This window comes from Chrysochloris asiatica, unplaced genomic scaffold, assembly GCF_000296735.1.
Source record: "Chrysochloris asiatica unplaced genomic scaffold, ChrAsi1.0 scaffold00127, whole genome shotgun sequence".
Lineage (NCBI taxonomy): Eukaryota > Metazoa > Chordata > Mammalia > Afrosoricida > Chrysochloridae > Chrysochloris > Chrysochloris asiatica.
The window spans coordinates 1753184-1767821 of record NW_006408645.1 but is presented as its reverse complement, the minus strand read 5'-3'; the positions used below and the strand labels follow the sequence as shown (position 1 = coordinate 1767821).

The 14638-nt window shown below is 43.4% G+C and overlaps 1 protein-coding gene and 1 pseudogene across 3 annotated transcripts in view; both read left to right on the top strand.

The window, feature by feature from the left end:
- Positions 1-2466: 2466 nt before the first annotated feature.
- On the top strand, positions 2467-3087 carry LOC102841754 (annotated as a pseudogene).
- A 1080-nt stretch (positions 3088-4167) lies between these two features.
- Positions 4168-14638, top strand: part of WDR48 (WD repeat domain 48) — a 72065-nt gene continuing 61594 nt past the window's right edge. For 2 of the 3 annotated variants that reach the window (XM_006869129.1, XM_006869130.1), the window contains exon 1: positions 4174-4225. In XM_006869129.1, the coding sequence (XP_006869191.1) occupies positions 4178-4225 (48 nt within the window). In that variant the 5' untranslated portion in view covers positions 4174-4177. Of the gene's footprint in view, positions 4226-14638 lie in introns of all 3 variants that reach the window. The other variant, XM_006869131.1, reaches the window with a different exon arrangement.

The window sequence follows — 14638 nt, the reverse complement described above, 5'->3', positions numbered from 1 at the left end:
ATTTTTATACGAAGTCTTCAAACTGCAGTGCATATTTTACACTCACAGCACATTTCAATTTGAACTAGCCATATTTCAGTTGTTGGCAGAAACGCAGTGAGTAGGGATTCAGGATCAGAAACAACTCAGGATGCAGCAGTTCTCCCATCAGGCAAGCTGCTTCTATGATATACTGCTGGCACACCTGGCTCTTGTCTGTGGCCTCTCAGTCATGTGGCCCCTCCAGCAAGTGTTGTAAAGTTCCTTTAGCCAATCTGTAAATGCCTAAAGGACATATTCTGCAGCCTGCCACCTGCCCATAGGTATTCAGCGTTATGCCAGGAAGTCCACAGCTATTCTATCTCTCCGTGTTGCCTCCTCCGCTGACTGCCACCACTTGACCAGGTAGGGATCTCAAGCTTTGTTCATGGCTCTTCTTTCTCAATGGTCTCGGGACCATCTGTTCCTGTTTCTGAGATGGCTTCTTTTAAAGCTAGCAGGATGGCAATCCTGTCATTAGAGTCCTGTACACCCTATTTGTGTGGAGTCTTGGTGTGCTGCTATAGGATAATCACTGCATTGCTAACCACAAGGTCAGCAGTTCAAACCCACCAGCCATTTCTAGGAAACCTTATACAGGGTCCCTTGAGTCAGAACTGGCTTGATGGCACTTAAAACAACAAATGACAATCCAATCATTTGATGGGAAGTAAGAGGACTTTGGCTAGAAAAGCCGTACCAAGGAAATTCCCAGTTGTGGTTGCTAGGTGCCATCGACGGTACCAACCCATAGCAACCTTTGTACCACACATTTAATGGAGTCGTGGCATGGTACTGTGGGTTAATGCGCTGGGCTGCAAAGTCGGTCTGAACCTCATGGTTGGCAGTTCAAGCTCACCAGCTTGCTCCTTGGAAACCCTATACAGGGTTGCTATGGGTCAAAACCGACTAGACGGCACTTAACAACAACAACAACTCACTTAGTAACCCCCCGAAGAAACCCACTGCCATTCCTACAGGGCAGACTAGAACTGCTCCATAGGATTTCCAAGAGTGCAAATATGTAAGCCAACTGCCTCAACCTTCTGAGGAGTTGGCTCATGGGCTTAAACTGTGGACCTTTCAGTTAACAGCGTAACACTTAACCCACTGCGCCATGAGATATGAAAAAGTCTTTTTTTGAGTGAGTGAATATATAAACAAATCAATGGCTCTATAGTAAAATATAGCCCAGGTAATTTATCTACAAACTGTCACTGTTTTGCTTAAGAGATTTTCTGCCATCACAGTTCTCCTTCTCCAATTCACATTCCTTTACCAGTTTTTTATTTTGTTTTGTTTTCAAAAAAAGCATGTCCAGAGTTTTCCTAAGCATTATTTACATACGACCCTGTATAGGGTTTTCAAGGAGCGGCTGTTGAGGGTGTTTAAATGACTTTGCAACCCAGCACATTAGCCCACAGAGCCACACCAGGACTCCATTTACATATTGGTGGCTATGTGCTGTGGAGTCAGTTCTGACTCATAGCGACCCTGTACAGAGTTTCCGAGGCTGTAAGTCTTTATGGGAGCACAGAGCCTCTTCTTTCTCCTTCAGAACAGCTGGTAGTTTTGAACTGTTGACGTAAAGGTTCACAGGCCAATTCGTAACCACTTCGCTACCAAAGCTCTTTCCAGTTACGTATTAGCACTATACAATAGACAAGGAGCCCTAGTGGCACAGTGGTTAAGTGTTTGGTGACAGAAGTTTCAGAGAAGGTAAAGAGTACAATCCTGTAAACCCTAAAAACCCCATGAGGCAGTTCTACTCAGTCCAGCAAGGTCACTGTGAGTCCAGATCCACTCAATGGTAAGGGGCTATTCAACAGAAGCCCCACATGTGCCACATGTTAACAATTCTAGTTGTTGTTGTGAAGCACTGTTAAGTCAATCTGAATCATAAACACCATATGTAGTGTTTCCAAGGAGCAGCCTGGTGAGTTTGAACCACCACCCTTGTGGATATCGGTCTAGTGTTCATCCTACAGCGCTAAACATTCTAGTAGTCATTTTTTAAGACGTTACAAAAAATTTATACAAAGGTCAAGGAGGCGGTGGTGGTTGTGTGCCGTGGAGTCAGTTCTGACTCATAGTGACCCTGTACAGGGTTTCCGAGGCTGTACATCTTTACGGGAGCAGAAAGCCTCATCTTTCTCCCGCGTAACAGCTAGTAGTTTTGAACTGCTGACCCTAAGGTTAAGAGCCCGATTCGTAACCACTATGCTACCAGAGCTCCTTAAGGAGGAGGTATAGTGAGGAATGAATTTCAGAAGACTAACCTGGAACCCTGTGCTCTAAACTACCAGCTTTGTTTTCCCAGACTAGCCTAATCTAAAGAGTCATCTGATGTGTCCTAAGACACAGACATGGCCCAGCTGCTGTTCCTTCTGCTGTTGGTAGCCCCCAGGTGAGGTGTACAGCTCAACTACCTACACAGGATGGGACTGACTTCTCAATGTCTGAATTAACGCCAAGAACCACAGAGAAAAGCCAAGTCCTCAGGATAACTTGCACGGTCAGTGCAGCCCCTGCAAGAACTCACGCTGCTCCATGAAATCAGCCTGGAAGCCCACAAGGATATTTCCTACCTGTACAGATTCAGCTGAACCACTGTGGAAAGATGAACGCTGACTGCAAGCGGCACTTCATCCAGGACACCTGCTTCTACGAGTGTTTCCACAACTTGGGGCCCTGGATTCAAAGGTGCACCAGAACTGGCGCAAAGAGCAGATCCTGGACGTGCCCTGTGCAAAGAGGACTGTCAGTGCTGGTGGGAGGGACTGCCGCACCTCCTACACCTGGCAAGACCAACTGGCACCAAGGGCTAGAACTGGACCTCAGGGTATAATCAGTGCCCACTAGGAGCTACTTGCCAGAGCTTTGATTTCTACTTTCCCCACACCTGCTGCTCTTTGTGAAGAAACCTGGAGTCACTCCTACAAGATCAGCAACTACAAACATGAGAGTGGCCACTGAATGCAAATATGGTTTGACCTTGCCCAGGGCCACCCCAATAAGGAGGTGGCAGAGTTCTATTTTGAGGCCATGAGTGGGGTTGAGTACCATTAGGTCCTGGCCTGTCCTCTACTGCTCAGCCAGGTCCTGCTGTCATGGCTGCTCAGCAGATCCCTTCTACCTTCTGATACCTGTACATCACAGCCCTGGTCAGCCCCAGAGCTCCCAGTTACTCAGTTTGTGCCACTTTAAACAAACACATACCCCGCAAAAAAAAAAAAAAAAAAATTATACAATACATGCTATTTAACCCAATATATAGAAAATATTATTTCAATATGTAATCAATATAAGCTATTATTATAGAGTTATTTTACATTTTTTGTATTCAAGCTTCAACATTCAGCAATCTCAATTTGAACTAGTCATATTTCAAGCACTCATTAGCCACATGTGGCTAATGGACAGTGCAGTTCTGCAGGATGCACTTTTGCAAGCATTTCACCATCCTCAGCACCTGAAGTTAATGTCAGAAAGACCTCCTCAAGCTCAACAACTTTCATCCAGAAGAGATGATTTACATAGGTTAACAGAATAAGACCCAACTCCTTCAGGCTTTGAAACTGAGTCATCTCTGAGACCATAACTGTTGTGTCCTTTTGGTCTCCCTGTACCATCTTTATATCTCTTTTATGAAAATGGATACAGATGGGAACTGTCTCCTTTGCAAAGGCTTCCAGGTTTCCTCCTTTAAGAGACTGTTTATTATTCTACATTTTTAGATACATTCTTCATGGTAAATCAGCCACTTCTCTTGGCAACCTAGTAAAGTTTTGTTGTGGGTGGGGTTCGTTCTGTCACCCATGTTTAGGCTCATTAACTTCAGCGCTCTCCTTGATTAGTCAATTCAGGTGCAAGCACAGGTGAAGGGCCATGCAGAGTTAGATTAGAATTGCTCCCCCGGCTCAGAAAAAAGGATTTTCCACGGCCAGCATCATAGCTCCCACAACGTTTTTTGCTTTTAAATGGGTCTACCCCATTGCAGGGCCACCAACCACAGCGTTTAACAGCAGCCGGCGAGCACACCCCCAACTACCAAGCCCTCAACCCTACTACCACCCACCATTGGCCAAAAGGGAAAGGGCCGGACATCCGTTCAGTCCTAGCCACTTCCGGAAGTGACGTTAGAGTGTCAACATGCAAGATGGCGGCCCATCACCGGCAGAACACGGCAGGGCGGAGGAAAGTACAGGTATGGGAGTCCTGCTCCTCGGCCTCTCCATTGCGACTGCCAGCCCCTGGGGCCGCCTCTCTCTAGCAGATGCCTCAGGCCGTGGCTGCCGAGGGTAGCCGTTAAGGGCGAGCGTGACCAGGCGCAGCCTGCGGCGAGGGGTGGGGCCGCGACGCTAACGGCTTGAGGAAGGGGCGGCGGCCTTGGCCCGCCCCACCCGGACCCAGTCCCGAGACCCTCGGGGCGCGCTCTCCGCAGTCCGGTTTGCTGAACGCCCGTTTTCCTTTCGGATTGGGTTTACGAGGTTGGGATGGGCGCGTTCTCGGTCCACCTGCCTTCCCCTCCCCCTTCCGCTTCCCGAAGCGCTCGGCCCGATCTGCGTCGGAACGGAGAATAGGTTTTTTCCGGTGGGCGGGCGGCTGTGGAGTGAGTGGGCCGGGCCGGCGCGGCGCGGCGCGGCGCAGCGCAGGAGACCCTGCGGGGTTTCTGCGGAGCTTTCCACACGTGGGAGTCCCCAACACCCCTCCACCTTTCTGCGGGAACATTTTCCCCATTGAGCAGGAAACGACGAGGGAGTGTTGATGTTAATGGGGAAATTATCATTTAAACTGTCCTGTACGTTTTCACCCATTTTTTTTTTCACTTTCACTGTACGTATATCCCTGAATATTATTTATAGTTTACTAGCCAAGAGTAAAGAAAGAGTTATCTGATTCTTCCGTGTATGCTTCATGCCTTCTGTAATTCACTTTTATCTTGAGTACGTTTAAGAGCTCTTCTATGTTGTTGTTTTTTTTAATTCCACCCTCCACCCCAGCGATACTGTAGGTATACGGTAGATGGTAGTGAAGACCTAGCGAATAAGTCATTAACCGTTTATTGTGCCGTTAATGTGGGAAGCCCTTAAAATGCAAAGGTTTGAGAGTGTAGAAATAAGACCGAGACTTTTTTGATAAAACACAGCATTATATGTAGTTCTACAGGTTGAAATTAGTGAGTGTCTAATAGTCAGGACAAAGGCACCTTCAGTAAGTAACTCCAGGAAAAGGTTGGAAGCCATATAGTCTTCTGGGGCACTTGAGTGTATTCATCTCATTGGTCAGTCCAAACTACTCTCTGGATGTTTGTTGAGGTCAGTGAAATTAACAAGCATTGAAATCGCATAAAATAACTGTTCTGTGACTTTTTTTTTAAGTGTGTCACTGAGAGGATTTGATTAACACCGGAATCCAAGGTGGTGACATTATCTCCTGCCAAACACAATGTAACCTCCCCAGAATTGTAACTTAATTGTATTATAACTGGTCTACATGAAATAATAGCGTAGTGGTTACGAATCGGGCTGCTAACCTCAAGGTCAGCAGTTCGAAAGTACCAGCTGTTCCCCAAGAGAAAGATGAGGCTTTCTGCTCCCTTAAAGATTTGCAGGCGCGGAAACCCTGCTAGGGTCACTATGAGTCGAAACCGACTCCACGGTACGTAACAACAACAAACCTGAAGTAATGAGAAGTAATTGACTATTTTTTTCTGGTGATAGCAATAATTATTAAGGCAACTCTATAGAGACTGTGGAGTCCTGTTGTGGTGCTGTGGATTAATGCGCTGAACTTCAAAGTCGGGGTTTCAAGCTCACCAGCTGCCCCTTGGAAATCCTGTAAAGGATAGCTAACCATAACCAACTCGACGACACTTAAAATAACAAATAACAGCAAAGAGACAATGTATTGGGCGAAGCAGCTGGTGAGCTTGAACTGGCAACCTTGTGATTCAAACCGACTTTGCGGTCTAGCGCTACACCACAGAAACACACCAGGACTCCCAACAACCTGAAATAATGAGATGTAATTAACTACAGAATTTTTCCCAGGTGACCATAATAATTATTAAGGCAACTCTAATGGAGAGCCTGACAACTTGAGGAGCTTGTTGCTGCTAGCTAAGTGCTGTCGAGGTGGTTCCTACTCAAAGGGTTTCTGAGGAGCAGCTGGTGGGTTTGAACTGTGATCTTGTGGTTGCAGTTCAGTACTGATCCTACAGCTCAAGGTGGTGGTATTCTAAACCAGGGGTGGGGAACCTTTTTTCTGCCAAAATTTATAACATCATTCGTGGGCCATACAAAATTATAAACTGAAAAATTAGTCTGTTATATATATATTTGATCACAGATTTAATTAACTCATCCTGTGGTGCTGCAGGATAATGCACTGGACTGCAAGGTCGGCCATTCAAGCTCACGAGACACTCCTTGGAAACCCTATACAGGGTCGCTATGAGTCGGAACCTACTCCAAAGCGCGTAACAACAGCAACAACAGTGTGTTGGCTGGAACTTCAGTTGCCTTGGTAGAGCCAGAGCAAATGATTTTGCAGGCTAGCCATTCCCCACCCCTATTACAGACACTAGAGTGACACACTCCGTGGTGGAGTTAGGATAGTTGATTACGCCTCTTAGTTTATTGCTTTTAGAGGTAAATGTGGAAGACATAAAGTAACTTCAATAAAAGTGGGAAATGCTTTTAAACCAAATGTGAACCATTACCTGTATACTGAGAGAGTTCATTGTTCTAGAGTGATTGTTGACTGATAAGAATACAAAATAAGAGTTTGGGGTTGAGAATTCAGCACCTTGATCTTAATAATAATCACAACCAGATTGGTGAAACTCTTTCCATTGTTTGGTTGAAAATTAAGCCATGGGGATGGGATGAGTTAATTTCCAGACTTCCAGGGTGACTAATGGTCACAGTATGGTAGGTTCCACTGACCTTTATCCTACCAGTTAGCCTGTTTTTTGGGTTTGGTTTGAGTTTTCCACATTTGTCTCCCACTCTACCCAGGGCTTTCTCATGTGATCCCTTTCAGAACAGTTGGTAGTGGTAGCTGGACACCATCTGGTTCTGGTTTCAGAGTTGTGTAAACTGATGTACATGTGTTTAACTAGTCCATTGAAGTGTTTTTCTAAGCACTTTCAATTTTTGTCACTTTTTCCTCCCGAAAGGTAGAGACCAGTGGATGAGCCTTATAGATGGCCACTCCAATTACTACTCACTAAAGTAGGCTATAGCACAGTTTCTTTGTGGACTGCGTTATACACATTGACCCCGATGTTCTCCAAGACTGTGGTTCTGAATCCCCAGACCCAGCAACTCATTCGCTCAAGGTGTCTACCTCTGTTGTCTTTGACTGACTCTTGCACTACTCCCAGTGTCTTCTGCCTCCATTTTTTTGCTGGCTTCCCTCATATTATAGCAATACTTTTTTTTTTTTTTACCTTATGTAATATTAGACTAGGGTTTAGGATTATCTTGGGTAGGATTGTTTTTATTGTGGAATACTGTCCTGTACATTGGAGGATGTTTACTGTTATCCCTGGCATCTGGTCATCAGATGCTAGCAGCATCACCCCTACAAAGTCTCCAGATGTTTTCAAATGTCTCCTAGCAGTCAAAATTAAGAATCACTGTTGTTTACATCTTAGTGTATTTTACTTTGGTGATTTTATACTGTAAATGGAGTATTAAACTCAAAACCAAACTTGCTCCTTCCAGTCAATTCCAACTCATAATGACCCGATATAGAGTTTCTGCGACTGTTAATCTTTATGGGAACAGACAGTGGAGTGGGTTACCATTTGAACTGCTGACCTTGTGGTTAGCAAACCAATGCGTAACCCACAGTCTACCATGGCTCATGTGTACATGGAGCCATAGTACATACTATTGTGTGACTTGCTATTTGTCACATTTTCAGATGTACATCTCTGTTACACAGATAACATATGCATATGTCTTTCTCTACTTGTTCAAGAGTTTTCATTGCATAAATCTTGTCATTGTTAAAAAAAAATAAAATTAAATATTCATCAAGGAGTGGGTTATAGATTAAGATACAGCTGTTAAACAGATAAGCTAGATATATATGTGTTAAGCAAGAAACATCCAGTAATTTGGAAGGATATACACTGTTGATCATTTCTGAGGTATGAGATTATGAGTAAGGTAGGATATGGAGTTCCTGGGTGGCATAAAAGGTTAATCGTTTGGCTACTAACTGTAAGATTGGCAGTTAGAACCCAGAGACACTTCGGAAGAAAGGCCTGGCTATCTACTTCTGAAAGATAACCACCATTAAAAAACTGTAGAAGACAATTCTACTTGGAAACACATGGTATCCCCATGAGTTGGAATGGATTTATTGGTAACTGATTTGGGTCTGAGATATGAGATATCTTACTTTAAAATATGTGTAACTTTATCTTGTTTGACATTTTACAACATGTTATTTGCACTAAAAAGTAAAAACGCTTCCATTTTGAAAAAGTGTAAATGGATACTTCCCAAGAAAAAACCCAAACTCATTGCTGGTGAGTAGATTCTGACTCACGGTGACCCTGCAGGATGGAGTAGAACTGCTCCCATGGGATTTCTAAGGCTCTCAGTCTTTACGGAAGCAGACCACCACATCTTTCTCATGTGGGGCAACTGATGTGTTCAAACTACTAACCCTTCTGTTTACAGCTGAGCGCTCTAACCAGTGTGCCACCAGACCTTTTATATGGTGCTTGGCACAGTGGATGAAGTGCTTGGCTGCTAACCAGAAGGTTGGTTGTTCAAACCCACAACCTCACTGTGAGAGAAATAGTCTGCTTCTGGGAAGATTCACAGCCTGTGAAACCCTGTGAAGCAGTTCTACTCTGTCTAATAGGGTTGTTATGAGTCGGAATAGCCTGCCAAGCAGTGGATTATTTGTGTGTGTTTGTTTCGTTTTTGTTTTTAGGAGAGTAAATATATATATTTTGCCTTTGGCTGGCTATGTCTCAGACCAGAAGGCAGTAGCTCTGAGCTTCACTACCAAGCTGTAGGCCAAAAAGAACCCTTGAAACTTAAAATATTTGTTAAGTAATCAGATTACCAGTATTGTTGTTGTTAAATTGTTATTCTGACTGATAGCTACACTGTATAGGGTTTCTGAGGAGGTCAAGTGCCACACCAGGACTCCAGATTACCATCATGGAGAGGTCCAAACATACTGCTTGTCAGTTGTAGACATAATGAATGACATGTGTGTGTGTATGTATATATGTATATACACACACACACATATATATATATATAAAACGAGGACATGTTCTGCCATCTTTAAATTTTAAGGAGACTGGAGGTAAGTGTTGAAGGTGGTAGATTTGTGACTGTCAGAAACATCATTATGTATTCAAATACGTGAATTCAGCTTAATGATATGTTGCCTTTCCTGGTAACTAAGCAAGTCTTTTTTACTCCCTGGTGATCCCTTGTTGTTGGTAAGTGCTATGGAGTCGGTTCTGACTCATAGCGACTCTATAGGGTTTCCGAGGAGTGGGTGGTGAGCTTGAACTGCTGACCTTGAGATTCAAACAGACCGTGCAGTCCATCACATTAACCCACAACACTATACCAGGACTCTGGTGGTCCCTTAGTGTTACAATTCTCTGGCAACCTAGTCTGTTGGTTGCTCTCTCTTTGCTTTCATATTTCCTTTTACCATGACTTCTTCCTTCTGTTGCTTCAGAATTGATGGGGAGAAGTTGGTGCTCTCCCCAAGCCATTATCTTGGGTCCTAACCCTAACACTCAGTAATGGTTCAAGAGTATATATACTTGGCATTATAAAACCCCTTAATAAAACATTCTCAAATTCACCTGAACCAGGTTCATATAATAAATGACATTTATTTGCTCATGTAAATTAAAACTCAGCAGATGGTGGTGTTGTTAACTACCGTGGAATCAGTTCCGACTCATAGTGACCCTGCAGAGGGTTTCCGAGGCTGTAAATCTTTACAGGAGCAGAAAGCCTCATCTTTCCCCCATGGAACAGCTGGTAGTTTCGAACTACCGACCTTGAGGTTAGCAGCCTGATTCATAACCACTATGCTACCAGAGCTCCTAAAGTTATGTCAGGAAGGACCTCTAAAAGGAGCAAAGATGTCACTTTGAGAATAAGCAGATGGTGGTAGCTTCATGCAAAGCCTGATCCATCAGGCTCACTGATGACTTTGTAATCTAAGAATTGATCTAAGTCAGCTTTACCATTGGATTGCCTGGAAGATAATAGTAGAAGCAGAAGTGCGTATGAAGAGGATATTAACAAATGTTTACTCTGTGTGGTGCTGTGGGATAATGCGCTGGACTGCAACGTTGTTTTGAACCATAAGATTAGTGGTTCAAGCTCACTAGCTGCTCTTGGAAACCTAGAAGGTTGCTGTAGGTTGAAACTGATTTGATGGCACTGTTCAACAACTCTTCTCTGCCCAGTATAATCATTCCAGGCAATTCAGATTTCAGCAGGCTTCTTAACCGCTGGTGCTGACTCCTAGTTCTGGGGTAGCTATTTAACATTTGAGACTTTCAAAAGGAAGTAGAATGATGTCAGATCCTTAAGGACTTCTCAAGGAGAACACTTTACAGATGATCCATATGCCCAAAATTAGTTACTTTTTATGTAGGATGGGTAATTAAAAAAAAAAAAAAAGTGTGAATATGACTTCTGGTAGAAAAGGGATCAGCAAACTTTACTGTAAAGGAAGGGCCAGATAGGAAATATTTTAGACTTTGTAAACCATACTATCTCTATTACAACCACTCAACTCTGCCTAGCATGAACGCAACCGTAAATGACACCAAATCGTTTTGAAATAGTTGTGACTGTGTTGCAGTAAAACTTTGTTTACATACACTTTGGACTGGATTTGCCCGCGGGCCTTTTTTTGCTGATCCCTGGTTTAGGAAAAAATAGGTCCTGTTTTTATTTGCAAGACTGTTTTGTTGGATACTTTTATTTAAAAAGAGAATAGAAAGAACCCCATTGAAATATAGTTTTAATATAGGCAGAAAGTGTTGGTTCACAAGATTAGATAGGAATTTATCCATATGGCAGATTGTTTTTTGTTTTTTGGAAGAGGCTAAATTATTTAGTCTGATAGCTGAAAATAGCTTCACACAAGAGTACATACTGTGAGATTCCACATATATGGCGTTTTAATGAAATAAGTCAGATCAGTAACTGCCTGGGGTGAAATGTAAAAATAAGAGAATGAGGCACTATCCAGGCGTGGTAGTGATGGTGATAATGTCCTACATGTCTTAGTGTAGGGCATTGGATTATTCCGGTGTAGCCCTGCTGTGGCGCTACAGGATAAGCATTCGACTGCAAGGTTAGTTTGAACTTCAAGATCAGAAGTTCAAACTCAACAGCTGCTCCCTGGAAACCCTTTAAAAGTCCCTATGAGTCAGAACCGACTCGAGGCACTTAACAACAACAACAACAACAACATCATTCGTTTGTTAGTCTATGATAAACTTCAGATTTGTATATTTCATTGAATGTGAATTGTACCTTAGGGGGAAAAAAAACATAAGTAATGAACTCTCATGAATGATATATATTCTGCAGTATTTAGAGGGAAGTGTTATTGATTGTTCATTTAGCACTTGGCTGCTAAATGAAAAGTCAGGGGTTCAAACCTACCAGCTGCTCTGCAGGAGAAGGGTTTGGCAGTGTGCTTCCATAAAAATGACAGCCTCGGAAACCCTGTGGGGCAGTTCTGCTCTGCCCTGTAGGGTCATTATGATTCAGAAGTGACTCAGTGGCAACAGATTTTGTTTTCTAGGGGGTTATTGATGTAAGGAGCTCTGGTAGTGTAGTGGTTACGAATCGGGCTGCGAACCTTAAGGTCAGCAGTATGAGACTACCAGGCACTCTGCGGGAGAAAGATGAGGTGTTCTGCTCCCGTAAAGATTTACAACCTCAAACCCTGTACAGGGTCGCTGTGAGTCAGAACCAACTCCATAGCACATAACAACAACAACATTGATGTTGTTGACTCCTGATGTGGTGCTGTAGGATCAGCACTGGACTGCAAACCATAAAGTGGCCATTCAAACCCACCAGCTGCTCCTCGATAACTCTATACAGGCTCCCTATGAGTCGGAATCAACTCAGAGGCACTTAATAACAATAACTGATGGTGTGGAGTGCAGTGGCTCTATACATAAGCAGTGGACTGCGATCCTCAAGGTTCATGGTTGAAGCCTGCCACCCTCTCCGCATAAGAAAGATGAGGCTTATTCATGGTCTCTGTGAGTCAAACCGACTTGCTGGCACTTAACACACAATTGATGGTATACTTTGAAAGGCATCAAAAAATAAGATGACTCAATAAATAGGTAGAGGAATGAATAGGCATGTGATAAAACTAGAAAATGTTAACTGTAAAATATAAGTGTTGGCGTATGTATGATCACTGTATAATTCTTTCAACTTTTGTGTGTGTTTGAAATTTTTCATAACTAAAATTTTGGGGAATACACATGCTTTGAAGGTTAAAAATGGTTGGATAGTGATAAGCAGCGGGGAAGAGGAAAATGAAACTTTAGTTATGGTCAAGGTCAGGGAAGGCCTTGCTATTGAAATAACTTTTCAGTAAGAATGGGAAGAAAGTGAGGAAATGAGATAGCCATGCAAGCATCTGGGAGAAGAGCATTCTGGTTAGAATCGTAAATGCACTATACTTAACCTGGTACCGGAACAATAAAGATGCCTTTGTGGCTGGCACAGGATGAAATGGAAGAAGTAACTGTAGGCCAGATCAGGTAGGGCCTTAGAGGTCAGAGTGAAGACTCTGGCTTTCACACTGAAAGAGATGGGAGGCATCTGAGTGATGGTGGGTTTTGAACAGAGGAGTGTCGGGATATGACATGTGTTTCGATAGTATCAGCCTGGCTGCTGTATCAAGAACAGACTGCAGGGGAGCATGAGCAAAAGCAGGAAGACCAGATAGAAAGCTGTTTTGAAAATCCAAACACTATGGTGATGGTGGCTCTAACCAGTATGATTGTGGTGGTGGTGTTACATGCCGTTGAGTTGGTTCTGACCCATAGTGACCCTGTATAGGATTTCCAAGGAGCAGCTACCACCAACCTTGCATTCAAGTCTAGTGCATTAACCCACAGCACCACTCCAGGACTCCAACCAGAATTCACAAGGTGAATTCTGGATGAATCTTATAAGAATGACACAAAAATTCTGGGCCTTAGCAAGTAGAAAAACGGAGTTATCGTTAAGTGAGATGGGAACGACATTTAGGGGGGTGGCAGTTGGCAGAAATTCTGTTTTGGATGTACTATAATTGAGGTATAAAGGTTACTGAATACCTCGGAGGAGCCTGGAAAAGTAGCCCAGATAGTTCTTTCTGTGCACCTGAAATGTTTTTGAAATCACCCTTTTCATTAAAAGAAAATGATAAATTATGCAAAAAAGTCGTGTAAGATTTGTACTTACTCCATAGTATGTCCACATTTGTTTTCATTTAAAAATCATTTACTTACTATACTTACTTACATGTCCACACTTCTCCAGTGTAGTCTGTGACTATGTTAATCCTTACATAATAAAATAGACTTTGTAAGTTGATTCTGACTCATAACTACCCAGTATGTTACAGAGTAGAACTGCTCCATGGAGTTGTCTTGGCTGTACTGTTTACAGAAGCATATCACCAAGTCTTTCGTGGAAGGCTGGGTGGGTTGCTAACTTTCACCTTGCATCACCAGGGATCTCCTATAAGGTTCCAAAACCATGAAACCCATTGCCCACTCTTAGTAATTTTATGTAAGTTTTCCCAAGCTGTAAATCTTTAAGCCTCATCTTTCTCCCAAGGAGCAGTTGGTGGGTTTGAACTGACAACCTTGTCGTTAGCAGTCTAGTGTTTATCCTGCAGCACCACCAGGGCTCCTTCCTATAAGGCCAGACACCTTAAATAGGAGGATTGTCATGGATTATCGTGGTGTATCCAGTCTAATCACCTGAGCCCTTCAGAGAGAAATTTCTCCAGCTGGAACCAGACTAAAAACTGTCAGACGCAGCTGAACAGGGAGTAGTGATACCCTTGATAATCCTCAGTTGCTGAAAAGCATCCTTTGCATGCTTGCAGCAAAGATGGTATTGGCTGACAGCCAGCAAGGACCTTAGGCCTATGGCCACTGGGAACGGAATTTGACCAACTACCTGAATGAGCTTGGATTTTCTTTCCGGGACTCTCCAGTAAGGAACAGCACCCTGGGTTCCACCCTGTGAGACCCTAAGCAGGACCTACCCAGACCTGGACTTTTTGCCTTCAGAACTGTGAAATAATAAATAGGCGTTGTCTTAAACTGCTTAAATTGTGGTGATTTGTCATCACAGCAGTAGGAAGTTAATACAAATGAAATGATGGTCTCAGAAATAGATTTCTCTCTAGAGAACAAACAAGATGGCGGATCGGGTGGAAGTGCAGTGAGGAGCTTGCTGGCAACAACACAGAACACCCGACCAAGCAGGCTCAGGGGATGGTCCCAGAACTCTGAACCACATATAAAGGAATATTTAGAAGGTTGGAAGACTTACAGCTGGGGAAGTTT